The following is a 21261-nucleotide window of genomic DNA, read 5'->3' on the forward strand; positions in this document are numbered from 1 at the left end:
GGAAGCAAACATAGGTTGATGCCGCAGTAGATTCCTCTGATCTTTCCCTGACTGCTGCCTTCTTTTAGAAAAATGAAGTGGGAAAGGTAACCAGTCACGGCTTATGTGAGGCAGCAGCAGGTTCTGTTTCTCAACAGCTTCTAACGAAAAGGAAGCTCAGCTGGAGAGAGCACAGCCTCTGGTGCGGAGACCTCCTGTAGTCATAGATGTCTGATATAGAATCAAAAAAAGAAAGACTTCTGACTTTTCACAGTGTGTGTGTCAGTAAGGAGAGCTGATTGAAATTTTCTAAGAGGAAAAATGCAGACTTGACCACCCTGCAGCATTCTATAAACATTTCATTTTACTGCTTCTGTCTAAGACAAAGAAGAAAAGGAAAGAAAAGGAGATGAGGAAAACAAATTTCAGCAGCATTTAGATTTGACATTTTCTTTGTATTTATTTATTTTTTTTTTTAGTATTCAGGATGAAGGAAGTGTAGGATTATTCAAACTGCCAGCAATATGGTAAATTGGTTGTTTGCAGAGTTTTGCCAATAGGGTTTATGACACAGGAGATTTTTTTGACTGTGAATATAAGATTTGCTATTAACACTGCTGTGATTCAGATAGATCCCTTACAATGCTTCAGGTATTCACTGAGTTGCTAATAAGGTTATCTTCAGCATTCAGATCTCAGTAAATGTAAAGTTGTGTTCAGATGATCCGTTTGTATGGGTATTATTGTTATAGGAAGTGCACAAAGCTATTAGACCTGCAATTTTGTAATAAGCTTCCACAGAAAAATATTTGGTTGCAACATAACTGGTGCAAAAGAGATGACACCTTTGATTAAGGAAATTTTCAGGGAGATGAGCTCATCACAGAGACAGCACATTTATTAAAGCCTATATCAAACTATAAGGTACAGCAGTGTTGTGTAGAGATAAAGCAACCCTGACAAAACTCCACTTAGAAACGCTGCTGAGAAACTTTGTGAAAAGTGGTATCAGTCTCTTCTCAATACAAGGAATAGGCTGGACACAGGGAGACAAAAAAGATGGAAGCACATTCCTGTGCGTTCCTCCCAAAAACAAGCTGATGATAGGTGCCACTCTTCCAGGATAGTGGTCCACTCCTAACACATCCACTCAGAGGGTTTTATCCCCAGAGGAAAAGGCATTCATTTTAAATATCCTCCAGCTAAAAATATTCCATAACTCTTTGAGGTTTACTTATTCTAAATAAGTAGCAGCAATGGGTTTGGATTTATAAAGAGAAGATGGGGTATTCAGAGCTCCAAACATATTTTAAATTATAGAAAAGAAACTTGTTTAGCAACTGTAGGTATAAAGCATTCAAAGAAAACCCCAACTTGTCAGGTGTATGGGAACTGCGGAATCACAGCCTGAACCTCTGATCACCTGAGGCGAGCCATGAGTCAGCCATGGGAGCACAGCTGAAGGCAATTCACCTGTGCTGCCAGAAGGGTTGGAGCCTGGCTGCACCTCTCCTAGATCCATTTAAGAGCTGGCTACCAGTGGGAAAGGAATCCCTCCTCTGGAGTTTCATAGTGAGCTGAGGATATGGGTAAGCGTTCTATCTATTTTGTTTTGGTATAACTGCGTAGCCAGACTCTCTGGTATATTTCATAACTATAACATCTGTATGTTCACTGATTATACATCAGGTCAATGTGCAACAGTTACATGTGGCCTGTCAGACAGAAAGTTCACCCACTTGTGAGCTTTTGCTTTTTAGGTGGAGGCAAAAATGAAAAATTGCTGTTGAAGCAACCACTGACTCTTCTTCTTTCTAGTACCATTATTTTTTTAAGTAAAATACATTGGGGGAAAAAAAGATGAGTAGATTCAGAGAGGGGGAAAAAAAATAACAGATCTCTCTCTGTGTCCACAGCACAGCCTGTCACTGGTCAGCAGGACTGTGCCTTGACTGCACAGCATGGAGAAAAAGTGAGGGAGCAGCTGTATTTTGGGCACCACTGAAGATATTTAGTGAATGTCACTGTGAGCTCTGCTGTAATGAGTGTGTGTACTGTGGGCTTTTTTGTTATGCAGGCATTATAAAGTGAGTGAGGAGATGAAAATGAGAATCTTTGTGATACTAGTGAATGGTCAGACTGATTTTTAGGTTTATGATTTTACTGGGAAGTTTTTTGTTGTTCTTTTGGGTGGATCTCCAGCAGAATGTGTGAATAGAACAGCAAGAAAAGTCAATTCATAAAGGAACGTATGTTCAGTGTATTTGTGAACATTGTTTGAATCTAAGAACTAAACCATTTCTTGGTCACAATTTGTGAAGAGATTGAGGAAGTCCTCAGTATGCTTTGGGTTCTGACAAATCTGAAATATTCATTTAGATTTGTACATTGCCCACAAGATCGATATTCCTGTCAGTTTAGAGTTGTGGCAGAGCTGCTGCCTGCAGGACTTGATATGATGATGGGGAGAGTGTAGGTCCTTCTCCTGGCAGTACTTGCGGGGTTGGGAAGAGATTCTGGATACCTGTCACCTACAGGTTGCAGTCTTCATTAGTTTATTGATGTGCTGCCATAGCTTCACAACACTTTTCTGTCCAAAGTAAAGCTTGGATTTGTGTATTATGGCTTTCATCAAGTTCATAGTTAAATTCCCGGTTAATGATATTTTTCCCACTGTTAACAACCATGTGTTGCTAATCATGACTGTCTTTGCAGTCAGCTGTGGAAGCCAAACTGTATCCAAATAAGCAGTTTTCATAAGATGTTGTTGCACTGAAATGCCTATCCAGAATTGGGAAAGGGAATTGCTAAAGATCTCATAATATGTTCTGTGACGACAAAACAGATTCTTCAGCCATGGGTAGATGCATGTCTGCATCATCAGTTCAAGTTCGCAGTCAGCAACTGGATTCTCCCTTTTATTTTTGTTGGACCCAAAAATCCTTCTGAGGCCTCTTAGGAAGAAAAATGTGGAGCACCATTCTGGTTTCTGAAGGTTAAATCGAGTTGTTAGTGTTAAAAGAAAGGTCTGTATCTGAACTGCTAACCGATACAGATTATTTGTGTATGCTTTTTCTGGCATTCTTACTACTTGTTGCTTTGGTTGTGTTACAGTGTATCAGTCTCTATTTTCTCAAATCTGTGGGTGTTCCTAAGCTTTATCATCCATTCATGTGCTCTAGCTAAATCTGAGCTGGTCTTTTGCCTGCTGTGTTTGAGCCTCAGTTTGGTGAGAAGACATCTGAGGTTTAGTTTGGCTCTGCTGCAAGTCAGGTCAGAGCTCAAGCAGGAGTGAGGCATCGCACATGTACCACAAGTTTCCTGGTCTGAAGAGCCACCTGACACCTTCTGTACTCAAATAGGAGTGACAGTGACTGTAAGAGAATGAATGGTCCAGGGTTTTGGTGCTATTGTAGCCTCGAGTTAATCTGAAAGTGGAGTTGGAACAGCTTTTTTTTTTTTTTTTTTTTTTTTTTTTTTTCCCCCCATGGATTGCCATTATCACCTTTATGTCCAAGATGCAGTTTTCTTTCTGATGTAACACTATACAGACTTTCTGAAGAAACACAGGATTGTCGTTCTTTATTTTATTCTCTTGCATTCTCTTTGTGCATTCACCAATGCAGAAAGTGAAGCTTTACTGCATTGTTTAAAAACTGAAGGAATCTGGAGCAAATCTGTTGATGAAGCTTATTTTCTTTCCTGTCTTTGTAGAATGAACTTCTATTAAATGTCAAGATGGGGAAAATACAGCAGTGCAAGATTGATGGATAAGCTAATTTAAAAAAAAAAAAAAAGACAAGAAAAATATTTCCTATTAATGTGTTTTCCATTAATATGAGGCTATCGTGGTTGCAAAGGAGTTTTGAGTGTATGTCGCTGTGAGGGTTATTGAGATCTCTCACTGTCTTTTCTGCTGATTATTCATAAGGTGATAAACTCTTCTGAGCTCAGTGTTTTGCTCAGTATGCTCGCAGTTAAGCTGTAGAATAAGAACCCTGAATTTCAGAGCTGATGCACATCTGCAGCCTTGGAGGTCAGTAGCATTTAAGTATGTGATAGGTATTCAACAGTTCTGACAGTGAAACCATTTATGAGATCTCAAATTCAGCATCATTAGGTTTTCTGTGCCTAAATGAAACAACACATGTTGACTTTAAAATATACTTTGGTTTACAGTCTTGTAATTGCACAAAATAAGTTTCAGGCCACATAGAGTACTCGGAATCTTAATTAAGGTGAATTGTTTTAAAACCTTTGCAGAACAGAAACTGCGAAGTGTTTGCAGAATGATAACAGCACATGTATATGTATCAGTGAGAACCAGAGTTCTGCATTGTAGGTATAGGAAATGCTTTTGGGATAAGATATTGATAATTTTATCTCAGCTTTTTGTATGACATTGGCCTGCTGGTTCATGGCAAGCATTATTTTAGCTTTCCTGACCAAGGCCTGCTACTGTTTATTGAACACAAGATGCTCGTAGTAGCATTGCTAGGGACACTGTAAAAAGCAGAATGTGACTGAGAAGTATATTACACTGTGAAATAAGAACTATGAAGAGTGTTTCAGACAGAATACAAGGTGTTACTCATGATATTACTGAATTATCTAAATAGCAAATGCATAATAATGCAGGGAGAGGAGAATCTTTGTCTTACATATATTTTTTTAATTTTTCATTCATCTTAGTGTTTCACTGAATTACATTATTAAGATTTAGAAAAGGCTTCTATATATGCAGTGATCATTTCCAGATGTTTCATATTTTAGTATACATGGTGAGATGTATGAGAAAGTTTTAACAGAGCTGCTCAGTATGATACCTAACACAGATCTAATATAATGTAATGGAGCTAAGAAAAAAAATTTTTTTGAACTCTGAATGTTGGGATTCACACCAGAATTTAAAGAGCAGAATTGGTTTCAAGTAAACAGAATTGACTCTGAGAAAACATCTCTTTAAAAGCATACATATCTTCAGTCACTGTATTATCTTTACACTAGAAGAGCTCTCAAGACAGATTAGTTAGATATTGTATGATCTTGAGTGAGGTAACCCATGTCTTGGTAGTCAAATGAGAATTCACTTTGCTTTTGATGGAGACTATGCTTGCTATTAAATACGTATTAAACTTCAACAAAAGGTTGCTGTTCATACTGCTTCCCATATTAAGTATGTAAGAAAATTAGATGTTTTTAGAAATTCCCAGGTAACAGTTCCACTTCTTCTCAGGATATAGCAAATACTCAGATTGTTTAGCTGGAAAAGTAATGTTAAGGATAGTTGCAGCTGCCAAAGTCTGGAAACTCTGAGTTACATCTGACATTTCATTCTTCACCTTAGCTATTGAGCCTTGGCCATTCATTGGTTTTTCACAGTGCTTTGGAGTTAGAAGGGAGTTTCACAGATGAAAGATGAAAATCAAAATAAACTCCTTTATCAAGTAAACCTTGCAAGGGCATTCTGTATTTTAGAATACACAGGGAGTTGATTGTGATATAACATACAACACGAGGGGGTTGGAATAAACAATTTATTCTCTATTGTTAGGGATGGCCATGCATAACTGACTTATGGCTCTGGTTTGCTCCGCCACTTGTTACGTGTGTAGTCATCCCTAACTCGTACCAAAAATAGTTTATCACGCTCCTGCATTGCATAGTTTTTATCAAATGTTCTCTCATTAAAAACCTTACTGGGAGATTGAACATTTCAAGACGCTGGCAAATGTTTATGAAAGCTTTCCCCAGAGCTTGGTCTCAGTGAGTTGAGTCTGTGCTGACAGCAATCACGAGATGGCTCCTGATAGACATAGTCTAGTGGGCAGGTAACAATCATCATCTGACAGTAAATAGCAGGTTTAGTGCCAAGGTCAAAGGCTGGCTGCTCAGAAAGCCTGTAGGCTGTGGGGGCTGTCTGGAGCTGTGAGTGTGGTGTGGTGTGGGGCAGCTGTGGTGTCACTGCCCACACTGTGCAGTGCCTGTTCACGCCAGGAGGGCGACTGTTTTCCTGCTGGTAATACAAGACCTTCCATGAGCCCTCAATTCTTTGAAAAACAAACAAGGCCATCTGCCAGAGAATTCCCTGGCCATCACTGTGACAGATGAAACTACATCTGTAGTCATCCTCTTTATAGCCATTTGAAGGGTTTCATTTGTAAGTATCTGAATCAGGTATTCATCCTTGTGCTCCCTTCCTGAATGAAGTTCAGGGCTGTGAAGCCAGAGGGTCTGAAGTGTAAGTCTTAGGAGAAACAAGTGGCAGAAGGAAGTGGGATTGTTCAGCCTGGAGAAGGGAAGTATCTCTACTCCCGGTTATGCTGAGGTGGGAGCTGGCTTTTTCTCCCAAGTAGCAGTGATAAGATGAGGGAGAATGGCCTGTTGCACACAAGGTGGTTCAGGTTGGGTATTAGGAACAATTTCTTCTCAGAAAGAGTGGCAAGGCAGTGGCACAGGTTGCCCAAGGAGGTGGTGGAGTCACTGTCCCTGGAGGTGCTGAAGAACTGTGTGGATGTGGCACTGAGGGACATGGTTAGGGGGTATGGTGGAATTGATGGTTGTACTAAGTTATCTCGGTGGTCTTTTCCAACTTCAGTGACTTTGTGATATTTTTTTTTTATTATTTTGGGTGGCTGTGCACATCAAAAGCACAGCTCAGATCATTTTGCTCGTTCTTCCGAAGAGCGGTTGCATTCCTGATACCAGTGGGGGTCAGACTTTCCCCACCGTTTATTTTAGGCCATAACTGAAGGGAATCCACTTACACGTCTCTGTGGCAAAGCATCTTGACTTGGAGTGTTCTGTAGGGCCTGGGCACCACTTGCAGGGTTGTGGTGATGGGCTTTGGTCAGCAGCATTCCCCAGCTTGCTTTGCCAGGAGAGTTTACTACAGACCAACATATTGATTGCTGCAGTGGTATTGCTCTGATGGGAATAACATTGGTGTTTTGTAAGGGTGCTTTCCATTAAACGCATGGTCCTCCTGCACATTTGTCCACGTTTGTGCGGATATTCCAGGCTTCCTCACCTTCCTCCTTAACGGGAACAGTTTAAGCATAGACCTTATTTCATTGTTATCACTCTCTAGCTTAGTATTACCGATGAAAGTTCAATTGTATGTGAAGTGACTGTTAAAGCGCTGAGACTCATCTGGGGGTCTGGGCCCTCCCTCCCCTCTTTGCTTCCAGTTGTGCTAAATCCCTTAATGTTGTGAAGAAAGCATACATTCATCAGGTAGAGTGTTGGAGGCCAGGGTGCAGATAACCGCTTTTACTGCATATGAGACATTGCAGTCCTGTTCTTAAGAACTGCCAGGCAGATTGGGAATCACGGTCACGGTTAATAGCAGCGAATTGCCAGCAGTTGATGGGTGGGTAGTCACTCCTTTCAGTGGTTGCCCCCTGGGGGAGAAGGTAGAAAAACAGAGGGAGGGAATTAGAGTGACTTTGCACAGTTGAGCAGGTTCATGCCGCTGGATCAGTGGCAAGCATTGGCAGGGCTCCACTCTGGGGAGGCTCACAACAACATCACAGTCTCATTTTTACCAATTGGTGTTGCTATAGCCAGTGGTGCACAGGGGGAGAGCAAGGAGAAGGGGGGAGAGCTGGGGGAGAGGGAAAGCAAGAGCCTGGGCTAAATTAAACAAACAAAAAATGCTTGTAAGTAGTGTTTAACCCATAACCGTTAGCCCAGTGCTGCTAATTGTGCTAAACTATATATCTGAAGTTCAGTGTGTGATTAAAGAGTTGGCTCACAAACTCTCTGCATAACCTTAATTTTTTCAAGGTTCTTTGAGTGTAGAATGGCTTATAATAATGATTTTGACTAATACGATTTTTGACATGCAACTTTAATGCTTAACCTTAGTACAACTCCAGAGCATTTCATGTGTATTCAGCTGTAAAGAGTGATGATTTAAAGGGATAATATAAGAAAAAGGTCGTTCTAGAATGAACCTCTAACAAATTGCATAAAAGAAGCTTATTATTCCATGAGTAGAGAGATATGTAGCTTTTCTGATCATTTTTCTGCTTGGTTCAAAAAATTGTTGAGACATGATTGGGGAAAGAAACACAAAAAATGAAATGGAAAACTGCAAGCAGTGAACATTCTTTTGATGGTTATGATTTTGTTGCCACTAAAAATACTCCTCAATAATGCGGTTGTTCCTCTGTCTTCTTGTTTTGGGTGAAGAATTCGCTCCAATAAGAAAATGCTGTTATTGGTTGGAGGATTGCCTCCTGGACCTGACCGGCTACCCAGCAATTTGGTTCAGTACTATGATGATGAAAAGAAGACATGGAAAATACTGACAAGTAAGTGGTTTATTTTTGTACAGTTGTCTTGATGGGTTTAAAAACATGGTTAATCAAATTAGACACTTTATTGATTTGTTTCTCTTCAGAGATTTGTTTATGTATCACAAGGGGCTTCACAATGGAGCAATAAATTGAGATTGCAGAAGATGCTAATTTTATAATAGGATAGGCCTAAATTAACACTGGCTTAAAATCATTCCAGTAAGTTTTTTTAAGTAAACTTGTAAGTCTTCCATCCTGCGACATGAATGCATGCATATTTATGTAGATGTGAACAAAATCTAGTTTAGGAAAAAAAATAAGACAGTGTTTTAGTCAGCATTCTCACTCAGTTCCCTGGTGAGTCATAGAACTAGAGCACACCCCCAGTTCTCTTCTGCATTTTCATTTCCTTCTTCCAGCTTTATCTGTTGTCCGCAGTCATTAAAGAAAGGTTTCCTTTGTACTGTTCTGCATCCACTGCTGACAGAAGCATTGGTGGAATATGTGAGCTGCAGTAAACAGTGCACGGTGGCTTCTATCACAGAATTCCTCCCCACCTTCTTTTGAAGGTTGGTTGTGTTTTAGAGCATGTATTTTGCCTGGAGCATTGAGGACTTCGGAACTTATTGTTGGTTGCGATTCCCAGTCTAACTTGGTCATGGAATCAAATCATAGCTTCTTGAGTGCAGCAGGCTGTGTGTGCATTAGTCCCCTTGTGGCTAAACTGGCTGCATTGGTCAATAAAACTAAATTTTAACTGTCAAAATTGCCCAAAGCAGTATAGATAAAATAATAAATGAGCAATTTCGATCCATAAATCAAAGACATACTTCTAAAACTGGACAACTGGTAAAACCTGGATTTCCTAATATACATTCCTATTTCGAAATAAAATAACATTTTACAGAATTCTGTTCTTCATCTGTTCAACCTTTTAATGGGATGCACTCATGTTTAAATTATATGCACAGATTAGGATGAAATAGAATAAAAAAGAAAATGATGCATTGAAACAATGCCTCTGCAAATTGCCTTATCCTATGAACAATTTAGGAACCGTTCTCAAAAAGCTGCAGCATAAAGACTTAGAATTAGTTGCCCTGGATTAATAATTGAAGACATTATTTAAGAATGGAAATTATAAAGGGAAATATGAACTGTATACTGGGGAGGTCTACAGCATCCATGCTAGGGGGTATACTATGCCTCATGTTTTTTATAACCGTGGAATAGGGTACAGCTCTGAAAGTAAAAGGAAATTCTAAAAATGGTCAGTGAAAAATAATATTATGTAGGACCAATACATTCTGTGTTTTTGAATTTGCTGTGTCTAATCCAATGGTTCACCCTGATAGGCAAAAGAGATGCAACCCTCACATCAAGATCTGAACCCTCCACTGCATTAAGTAACTTTATTCTGAATCTCGGATACCTGTAGATATGTAAGATTTTTGTAAGAATGAAATTTATTCAGTTCTTGCTTATTTGCAATGTGATGCTATCTTCAAAGCTGTAGGAAAATGCACCTGGAGGCAAGATACCTAAATGTTCTGGTTAAAAATATTGACTTGACTTCACAGCTAGTATTTGAATAACAGCCATTTATGGTGGTGTAAGAAGATGTTTGTGAACTATTTTATGTAATTATTATCAAAATAATGTAGGCTTTTCTGGTACAAGTAGTACCAGCTGGTAAACAAAAATTCTCATTCCATCCCGTTGGTCTGGGTTTGTGTTTTAGATATGCTGAAGAGAACGCTTATCTTTTCTCACTGAGTAAGACTTAACCATAGCAAGAATGGTTCACTAGAGAATATTACTACTTGCCAAATATTAACAATAATTATTTTTGAAAAATTGAAGCAAGCATTTCGAGTAAGCAGATGTTTTATGCCCCTGCATTGTTTTCCAACTTAATATAAAGAGAGTAGGAAGTGGGAACAGATTGGAATAGAGCTTTTGTCTTGTCCACTTGTAAAATATTGAATGACCCTGGTATAGCATGTGAGTACATGGACTCAATGGTTTTAAAAACTGTTGTTGAGCTGTTTTAGGAAAGACTACAAACTAATCACAGTGTAACATGGTGGTAGTAAAGTGCGCTTACGGTGTTGAATAAACATACTGTGATGTTTAGCTGGTACCTGGAAATGTAAGGACATTGTGCTATCTTTGGTTTTGGTGTACTTTTTGCAATTTAGGAAGTATAGTTTTGCCCACTTTTTATCCTTTTGCTGCTAGCTCTATTCCAATCAACAGTTCTGGAAAATAATTGATCTGTTTGTCCTATTCTAGCTTACAATCAGCAGTGAAGGAGGGGGAGGTTATTTCTGCGCTTTTTTTTTTTTTTTTTTTTTTTTTTTCCTCACTTGTTCAAACAGCATTGTTGGTCCTGAGGTTGCAGATTACCCCCTACTCATTAGGGTAAGTGAAGAGCTTGTTCCTGGAGAACAGAGGAAAAACCCATGTCCTGCTCTGTGACTTTTAAGTGAAAATAGTGTTAGTCCTTGTATCTGGTACCTCAGGGTGCTTCTATCTCATTATCACCTGAGGTGTATGTAATTTCCTCCTGTAGTAGCAAACATTTCCTCTTCCATCTGCATTACTTGTTTTCTGCCGTCCATGCCGGTGACATTTGGACTTAGGGATACAATCTAGCAAGCCTGATGCTGGGTGCACCCACTGAAGAGATGATGTGGTCTCCTCTCACCCTGTACTGAAAGGAGCTCCAGAAATTATTTGGTGGGGTCTGCGGACTCATGTGCTGACAGATGCTTGCTTCTTGTGTTTCTTCCTTTCTTTTCTCTTTGGAGTGGCTGTTGGACCTATTCCTTTACTTAGGGTTCTGTATCCTGCCTTGTGCAATGCACATGGAACACAAAACGCCAGCCATCAGGAACTGCTGCCTCCATGTAAGCCATAGCTCTGTATTTGGAGCCGTGAAGATGGTTACAGGTGGAACAGCACAAGCTATTGAGTATGACAGCTCAGCAGAGTAGCAATCTCATTTTGTTCCCACTACAAGACTAGATCTATTGGCAGGGGATACTGCCCACCTCTCTCTGCCTGGCTTCCCAAAGCACCAAACGCATCAGTACTAATGGGAGTAATTCTAAAGGAATCAGGAAAACAACTTGCCTTGTTCATAGATCCAGAAGAGGAGGGGAAGCGTGCACCCCTTTCCAATTTTTTAATGTCATCATCTATAGGCAAGAATGCTATGGCTCAAGGCATCGGTAGATTTTTCACAGTCTAGTATTACTGTGTATATTTCCTGTCTTGTATTTCTTATAGAGTTATTTTTTTCCTGTGTTGGCAACAAAGGTTAGAGACAGAAAAAGAGAAAACAAGTGGCATTTCACAAACATTTTCTGCCACCTAATTTTATGTGATGGGGTCACAGTCCTAACCTGAGATTCATAAGGCGCAGATTTCTGTATAATTTGAAACATTTCTTACTGTATAGTCATGCCTGAGCAAAGTAGAGGATTTTATAGACTGTATGGCCAAGTACAGCAGACAGATCTTTACTGCGTGATTTCTTTCCAGCCTTGCTTACACATACACAACCCCGGTTCATTTTTTAACTGAGTGCTGCCTATGTCATGTAACAGCACCAGGCTGCTACTGGCAGTGACACAAACTGAAGCTGATGGGTGTTTGATAATCCTTACAAACAGTGGCGTTCTGCTCTCTGAAGGGTTTTTCATTATTCTATGAGGTTTTACTGTCCTTGTAACTACTTACTGGGTGCAGGACAATCAGGGGTCCCCATAACACAACCTTATGCCTCATTGGCCAGGACCAGCCACCACCACTTCTATTTTAATTAAGAGCTACAGCTCTGCCAGGAATCATAGGACTATTTTGGTTGTTCACTTTATCTGCAACACTTAAGATTAATTAAACTTTAAAGATATGAAATAATGTTTTATTTGTTAGAATTATTCTGTAATCAATGCAAGTTTCAAAAAATGAAGCCTGTACAGATTTTCTTTTTTGTGTGTTCAGAATTGCATAGCTTTCCCAAAAACCCTACTGCTAAGGCAATGATGTATTACTTTCACTTTCATTATATGTTTTTAATCAGAGCGTGACTTCACACTAGACAAAGCGATGCTTTATGCATGGTCTCACTTGTTTTTTGCTAAAATCTTTTGACATGATTAATTTTACTTTAATGCTTTTGTCTTGTTGTAATGGTAAAGATGATGGGTATAAACCAGGACAAAAAAATACATGCTTTTCTGTCATAATGCCTCTGAGCATTTAAAAAATATATTAAATGAAAGAAAAAAAAATCACAAGAGACTGATCCAACTGGAATTAAATTTCTTGCTACCTGAACAGAGAATGAAAGAAATAAATGAAAATGATGCAGTCCTTGTTTTATTTTTGGTGGGGTTTTTTTTTGTATTACAGCAGTGTATCCATCTGTCTGATTAGAAGTGATAAGTAGGAGAGAAAAGGTATCTTACACATTTTGAGGTATACTCTCAACACAGGACTTTCTACCTGTCTAATGCACAAAGGGGTAAATATTAGGAAACATAAATGAATGCTTACAGGGCACTTCCCATCTGTAGTAAGCTGCTGCAGATCTTTCCTTCATATTGGTACTTTGTTTTTTAAGACGATGCTAACTATAACATTCCTTTCCCTCCCTAGATATCTATGTTGTCTGTCTAAACCATGAATAGGAATCAGAAATAATCCCAAATACATTCATGGGCAGTAGTGCATTTATGCTTAGGTATTGCACTTGGTTTGGATTTGAAATCAATGTAAAAGCCAATGCCATTGGCCAATGAAAAGTGTAACATAGACAATATATTTGGGTAGGGAAGAAAAGAAATGCATAAAAGGTCACCAAAGTGAAGAGTTTTACCAGGATAACCAGCACGTCCTTTCTAGTCACCTAGATAGCCTTAATCTGATTTTTAACTCTCGAATTTCTGTGAACTTCCTGCTCTTTTCTAGGTCTACTTCAGTCTGTTGTGTTTGATCAGTCTGGAAGGACAAATAATGAATCAGACACTTTGATATCCTTCTCCATCTCTCTCTTTCATGCCAGCGGCAATCACACAATATCAGGGAGTTGTCCTTGCTTGCTTGCCTGCTTCTGTCTGATGGACACAAGAAGCAGCCAGTAACCTTTCTGTGCTCCTTTGTGAGTGTGTCTTCCTTTCCCAGATCAGCTGTGTTTTCATTTTCACATGAGGCAACTTCTACTTTGGGTATCTTGGTTAGCATACAGCATATTTTTATTTCTGTCATTCTGACTTCTAAATTTTCCTTTCGTGCTTTTTGTGACACTGCAGCCTCTTGGGCAGCAGCCCTCCAACTTCAGGAGCAGTGTTCTGAGTGTCAACCTGCACTTAAATGTATTGGTGGTTCTACAAAACCTTTCAGAAGCACACAGGCATTATTTATTCATTTTTACCAAAAGAAAGTCATGTGAGAAGACAAAATGGTTTGCTTCATGTCAGTGTCAGCATCAGAAAACCTGGGTCAGTCTCTGTCCTAGCCTGCATTTTTTCTGCTGGCATAGTGGGTATTTCTTTTCTGTTTCTGCTGGCAGTTTTGTGGCACTTAATTGTGTCAGCCTTTCCTGTACAGAACAGTACTCCGTCCTTCCTGGGTAAGTTAATAACAAAGCCCTTGCTCCGCTGTTTTCTGAAATGGCTTTGGCACTGCAGTTTGTTGGTGCTTCATGTGCCTTAACCAGTTTTCCCTTTAAAAACAAACAAACAAACAAACAACTCTGCCATATTTTTTCCCAGATTGGTTATCTACAAAAAAGGCATTACAATCTATATGCTTACATCACAAGTTCTTAGGAGAAATTTTCAAAGGAGTTAATGTCAGTTTAAATACTATTGTATGCCTAGCAGATACTGTGGTGTTGGATGTTTTTACTTCTTTTAAGTAATTGAATTCAGTGTAAAACTTTTGCTTTCTAGAAGAATGTTAGTGTGTTAGAAGCAAAGCTTTCCTCCTTCAATTTACCTCTAATCAATTGGTAGATTGAATAAAAGAAGTGGTGCTTGCAAGAAGTGAGTAGAGTCAGATGGACAAGTTAAATCTCTTGACATGTGCCAGTTATAGTTTCTTTTTCATCACTTGTGAGAACAGTACATACTTATGTTAATCAAAAATGTTTCTTGATGAACAGCTCTTGGCAGCCCTGATAAATTTCTTCTCTTACTTCATTTATCCAGCAGTCTAGAATGCTGCAGTTTCTGCTTTAATGCTGTATCAAGGATGGTTTCATCACTGCATTGAAAAGCTTGAGCAAGTATTAGTGTATTACTAGGGCAGAAGTCTTGATATTACCTACTAGGCAAATTCAGTAATTGTAATAGGTATATGTGGAAGTTGTGCAAGTATATATACGCATATCCACATGCTCCTATTTATTCTCTTTCTTAGGCAAGTACTCTGGTCGCATTAAAAACTAATTTTAAACATAAATTCCATCTGTATTTCTTATCCTTACGTTTAACCCCTTTTAAGGAGTTACAAAACCGGAAAGTAAGGTCACAGTAGGCAAGGGAGTCATAAAAAGAAATGTTGACTGACTGGTGCAGCTATCCAACACTGGATTCTGGAGACCTATTCAATGCAGTTAGGCACACTGCCAATAAGCTACATGTTTTCACATGTGGAAAAATGAGAATAGAGTGGTGAGAAACAGCAATATAGTACAGTATTTTTTGTGTGTGTTAGAGGTAGCCACAACTTCTGTTCCGAGGATGATGCATGGGAATTCAACCATGCAAGTGCCATTAATGATGCATGCTTGCATATCTAAGAGCAAGACAGAGCTTTAAGAATGAATGAAAATGTAGCATGTTCTCACAGTGAATACTGTATTTGTTAAATATTATTTTCTTGTGCATTACTATTTGAGATAACTCTCAAGAAATGTCAGCCTTCCTTCCATGTATTTTTCTTTTTGATTACAATGTTATTAGCTTCTGCTTTTACACACGAGTGTTATTTGACTTGTATGCTGTGATAACTTCCATTCTCTGTGCCTGGCTTGACCAAGCAGCCTGTTAAGTTCATTTTGCCTTTTTTCAGCTGAAACCCTCAGAGAATGAGGGGCTAATATAAATTATTCACATTTTTTAAAAACAATTTTAATGGAGGATTTCTACTTATAAAGCAGATTATTGTGCATATTCCCCACTTTAATCATAAGTATGGTGTATCATAGGTAGTGGACACCTTTCTCTTCCTATGTTCTCAATTCCTTTATGTCTTCCTACACAGTGTCTTTGAAATGACCAGCCATACTAACATTCTAGGCTTTATTAAGGCCAGATTCAGTCTGTGCTGAAGCCCTCAACAGTCTTTCAGGTTTTCTTGGGTGCCTTCTGCCATTTGTTACAGACTTCTGAACACCACCTACCTTTCTGGAAACCCGGATGTATGAAATTTTTCATTTTCTTTTGCATATGCAAATATAACTTTCAGGATGTTGATCTTTCTCTTGCATATATGGTCCTGCCTGAAAAATACTCATCTTCATCCTCAGAAGCTCCACAAGCAGTTACTTTCAAGTCAAAAAGTCTTACGGAATGTTCTGCTGAGTTCTCGTGCTCAGCCAGGACTGTCTGTGGATACAACCCTGTTCCTAAATGTTCTTAGGCAGAGGCCAAAACAGTGCAGAGGTGAGGTGGGGCTGATCCAGGTAAGAAGTTGGCATGTGTAACACAGGTGAAATATCACATGTGTCATTTGCATGGTGGTTGTGATGTGATTCTGTCCTTCTCTGTAGACATCTTGCAAAGAAAGCTGCTGATTTCTAGAGATGCCGGTCTCTGCTGTATCCTAGCAGGTATATCAGAACCTTTGACTCAAAACCTTCCTCCTGTTTTGTAGAACTTACCTTTTTCTACCTCCTATTTCAACTTCAGTTGTTCATCTTTACAGATCACTTGAGAATGAGTTTGATTTTGCAGCGACTTCTACAGCTTTGTTCTAAGGCAAAATGAAAACGTTCTCTAAAATGTTTTTGTGAAACCGTAGTTGTATTAGAATGTCCCTTCTCATACCAACACTTTCGGTAGCACGGAGAAAAGGCAGACAACTGAAGCTCAAGTTTCTGCATTACCCTGCTTTCCCCAAGTCAGAGTATAATTCCTTTAATTTGAATCCCTCGTATATGTCCCAATGGATGTTTCATAGCTTTGTCCACAATTTGTGCAAAGCCAGTTGTGGATCAGAAGCAACATAGCTCCAAAGAGGTTGCCTTTTCCAGCAAACCCAAGTGAGCAACATAGGTACTTAGACTTAATGTAGCTTTAAAGGATCTTCAGCATTTCAAGTTATCTCAGCCTATGAGGATCTCATGTCAGCTGTAAACACACATACTGTGTGTTGTCCAAGCAGAGTGGGGACTGAAAGCTATGTTGGCCTGGCATCCATTCAAAGCAGATGCCCCATTTGGCTAGATATAGTTTTCACTGGAAATCATGTGACTTTACCAAAAGGAAATATCACCAAAAATGTTCTCATCAGCTCTCTGTACGTTCCTTAAACGCTGTTTGGCCAGTGTCTCTAAAAATGGAGCTCTTTGGAATAGATAACTTCCATGCAAAATCGCATGGTGTTGGATGAATTTAATGCTTACTGTAAACATGGCTTTCTACTAGTGAGATTATTTCAGGTAAAATGTATGTGTTTATTATCATCTAGTTGCATGAGGATTTATGTGGCATTAGTGGGAACCAGGCATGTATGGAGATGAAAATGAAATCTGGAGTCTTCCTAGTTGCTTGCTTCAGAAAGCAATCTCTTTTCTAGTATCTAATGTGATATTTTATTTATGTATAAATGGGATGCAAACAGGATGGCAAAGCACCACTAGCTGGGCAAAATGTAATCATAAACAATTCTCATAGAAATCCTCTGACTTCTTGAGAAATTGATAACACACTTTATAAATATTCTTTCAAATCTTCCTAAAACAAAAGAGAGTTTCCTTCCAAGAAGTTTGGTTTCCAATTGCTTGCAATACAGATTTCAGAAACCTACCTTATTTTTCTCAGTTTCCTACTACTGTTAGTGGGGAGAGATACACATTTTGTATTCTCAAGTTTATTTTCACTGTTGTATGTGCTGTATTGCACTGTAGTCTCCTCCAGTTTGTAGGAGGCTGTTCTCTTCTCAGTTTTTCTCTATTTTCTCACAGCTTCCTTTCTTCCTTTCCTTCCCTGTCCCTCCTCCCATCCCTACCCATATATCCTCTGCTAAGGACAGAAATAAAATTTATTATGGATTTGGATTTTTTTTTTTTTTCTTAGCTTTCTGTCTCATGCCAGGTGTTGTATGAGCTAATGTTTTCATTTAACTGAATGCTGGGATAAGTACCTGCAGGAACAGATTAATATGTCTTTACAGGGATGGTTTTTGTTATGTTGTTCTATCATATTTATATATTGTGATTCTACTCCCAAATGGAGATTGTGCTTCTATAGGGTATGCAACTGCAAAATGACTGTTCATACTGAGGAGAAAAAAAAAAAAAAAGTGTTAACAAATTGAATAGTAATGAATTAACCTGCAGAAAAAGCATTTTGCCCTAGTACACAGAAACCCTGCATAACTAGAGCATATAATTTTAAATGAAGCAGGCTCTAGGAATGCCTCAATGGGTGTGATGTCGACAGTAGCTCATAATTCATGGATATGAATTATGGCTGAGTATCAGGAAAAAACTTCTTGACATTGAGATCTATTAGGTTGTGGAATAATCCCCCATGGGAAATGGTGGAAACTCCATTGCTGCAAGCCAGACTGAGTCCTAGGAAAGGCACAAATCCTGACTTGGCCTTAACCTTTTAGGGAAAATGAATTAATTGGGTGGGTGGGTGCACAGCCTAATTAGGTGATGTTGGTCTGGGGCAAGCAGGAAAAGTCCAACATGGGCTGGTTTTGTCTGTAGTACAGTGTGTGGTGGGAGCTGTATTTTCAGCACAGAGGGGCAGCTGGTTTCAGGTGCCCAGCAGCAGCCAGCATCCATGTGAGGCCTGAGAGTGGGGAGTGAGCTGGGCAGCCCAGAGAGACCCCTGGGGAGTGCTGAGAGGGACAGTGAGGGGGAGCTGGCTTCCCTTCTGCCGCATGAATGCTACCTCTGACCCCAGGTGAGCCTACCCAGGTGCTGTAAGGGTTCAGCAAACACCCATAGCTAACAGCATCTCATGTGAGCCTGTAGCTCTCAGTGACTGAATGTAAAAGTTCCTATTTTGTTACAATTAAATACTGTTCTCACTGCACACAATTTTAACTTTAAAAAGCATTCAACTCTGAGATGGCTACAGATAAAACTGTGAAGGAAATCAAGCTTGTTTTCTTGTGTGTAAAAGCAAAATAAATGTGGGTGAAGTGACTGTTTTGAAGTGATGGCAGTAACCAGCACCTTAGTGTATAAAGGCAGACCAATATTTTGAGGTTCTATTAGAAAAAAAAAAAAAAAAGAGAGAAGGTATGACTCCAAAATATGAAACGAGGAGATGGGAAATGTTCCTTCTTGGGCTAAACTGGAAAGGACAAAGTCAGACCTATGTGTGTATCACTTTCAGATGGGGAGGCTCAGGAAATGTCATTAAAATAGATTTTAACGGAATTATCGTGATGAATAGTGTAATAGCTGCCTTTCTACTCTTCCTATCTTTCTCCTCAGAGAAAAGGAGAGCAGAATGTATGGGCGTGATCTTGACTCATCATCTTGCTGGTGGTCGGGAATTACAGCTGCTCTATGTGCACAGCTTAACTAGCATATACACCTTACGTAGAAGATACTTTTCTGATTGCAGTGACATGAAAAGGATGTCAGTTACCGGATGAGAAAGAAACAGATTTTTTTTTTTCTAGATGAATTGTTAAAGAGTAACAGAAAAGAAGTCCAATTAAAGGTCATTGAGTGGTTTTCTGCCCTCATGCATGTGTAAGGCATTGTGTGGGCATAACTAATGTGAAATTTGACTCCCAAATTTACTCATTTGCTGGATGCAAAACTGAAAGGAAATCTTTATGGCCAGCTTATAAGGCTATATAATGAAAAATTACAACAGCAGAAAAATGTATGTGTATCATATCTCTAATTCAGCAAAGTATCAATCACACTGATGTTCAGCAGTGTGTTTAAATACATGCTTAAGTACTTTATAAAGTACTGACTGTAAACATCTCTATATGACTGTGCATTATCATATGACAGAGATCATCTGTGTGCTGTCTCCAGAAAAGTGAAGTCATGTTAGGAGCCATGGCAGGCAGTACAGAGCTGGGTGACACATGGTGTTCACAGCCCAGTGTTCTGGCTAGCCCCCATGTAGCCCTCATCTCCAAGAAGGAAAGCTGATGTCTTCACAGGCTCATTTACACTTGGTTTTATTCAGCAGGATCACAACTGTGGTAATCAACTGTGCATTTAGTGGCTCCCATTAACTTCTGCTCCAATGAAGCTATGTCCAGGGCAGAGTCTTGTATAAGGGCTTACGTGCAGTGCTTGGGCCTCCATCCTAGGTCTTGTTAACACGTTTCAGGGGCTTTCTGTACCAGGTTCAGTTTCCCCTGATGAAGTTGGAGCCACTATTCTCTTGTTAGCTCATGGGTACTCTCTCCAGCACAACCAAAAGAAAAGGATCATTTGAACACTCAGAAGTTTGATTTTTTTCTTAACTGCAAAGATTTACAATAGCAGTAAAACCCTTCTCCTGGAGCAATGGTTTGGCCTCAGCTGCTTCATTTTAACAGCCTGGCTTCTCCTAGCAGACCATGACTGCCATGGAAAGGGTTTGCCCCCAGGAAAAGCACCGTCAGTGTACTCCTGGAGCAGCCACAGCCACTTGAGGGCTTTCCCTGGGAAATTTTAATATTGGGGAAAAAAATTGTTGTCCTCAGAGAAAATAACCAGCTCCCTAAAATCCTCTAGCTTCAAGCTTTAGTAGCTTGTGGTAGCAGTGGTAATGAGAAGACGGTTGGACTAGGTGATCTTATAGGTTGTTTCCAACCTTGTGATTCTATGATTCACACAGACGTGAAACAGCAGTGTTCTACATACGTAAAGATACATATTTAAATAACAAAATAATTTGTTTAAATAATGCTAAGCTTGCTGTTTCATGAGAAAATGTTTTTATACAAAGAACTCCTATTGATCTACCAGCATCTATTGATTTTCACAAAAAAAAAAAAAAGAATCCGTTAGAGCTGGCCATTTAACTATATAACATCAGTTATTTGCCTCTGATTCTGAAGTCACTAATTAATTTTTGCAGCCCACAAAGTTTGATCTCTGGAGCCCCTGAGTTCATCCCTGGCACTTGGGAGAAGGCTACAGTGGGCAGGATGTTCAGCAGGGTGCTGGAGCTGCCCGTGGATTCTTGTGGGCTGGGATCCCACTTCTGGTTTAGAAAAGGACTGGAAAGTCTCTTCTTCCTCACAGAAACACAGCTGTAAATGTAGCGCTAAACTACTGCAAGATTCATGAGTGCACATGCTTTGGGTATGAGGAATCTCCATTAAGAGTGCAGGTGTGATGAACTAGTCACTGACCTTGGTTGGTTTTCCGCTGCCCAAGAAAGGCAGACACCAGAGCCATCTTCTGAGTCCCCAGCTGGAACTGTTCTGGGTAGGCAGCAGGGACTGGTGCAAAATTACCAGGGAAAAGCACAAGCTCAGGGTAGTCTGAGCTTTTAGAGATAAGAAAAGTGAACTGCATGCACCAAATTTATACTGCTTTGTGACACCTGTGAATGAAATGTACTTAAAAATGATTCGGAGCAGCCCAGAGACACTAAAAATCTGGAGACGAGGATTTGATTTGACCATGTTGATTGTTCCTATGTGCCTTTGTACTATGTGGATACAGCACCTATTAATTAAACTCAGGCCCTGGACCCACTGGGACCTCTGAAACAAAGGAAAACCTGAGAGTGCACTAGTTTGAGCTAAGTCACAGAAT

The 21261-nt window shown here is 39.5% G+C and overlaps 1 protein-coding gene across 2 annotated transcripts in view; it reads left to right on the top strand.

The window, feature by feature from the left end:
* The window catches only part of KLHL14 (kelch like family member 14), a 65677-nt gene that overhangs the window by 8993 nt on the left and 35423 nt on the right, over positions 1-21261 (top strand). For both annotated transcript variants that reach the window (XR_006172109.1, XM_042839632.1), the window contains exon 3: positions 8176-8297. Coding sequence is in view for 1 of the 2 variants with exons in the window: in XM_042839632.1 (XP_042695566.1) it covers positions 8176-8297 (122 nt within the window). In the remaining variant the exon portion in view is untranslated. The remainder of the gene's footprint in view (positions 1-8175; positions 8298-21261) is intronic.

The sequence above is a fragment of the Centrocercus urophasianus genome, unplaced genomic scaffold (genome assembly GCF_019232065.1).
Source record: "Centrocercus urophasianus isolate 14NV4802_14NV808 unplaced genomic scaffold, USGS_Curo_1.0 seq_11, whole genome shotgun sequence".
NCBI classification, from domain to species: domain Eukaryota; kingdom Metazoa; phylum Chordata; class Aves; order Galliformes; family Phasianidae; genus Centrocercus; species Centrocercus urophasianus.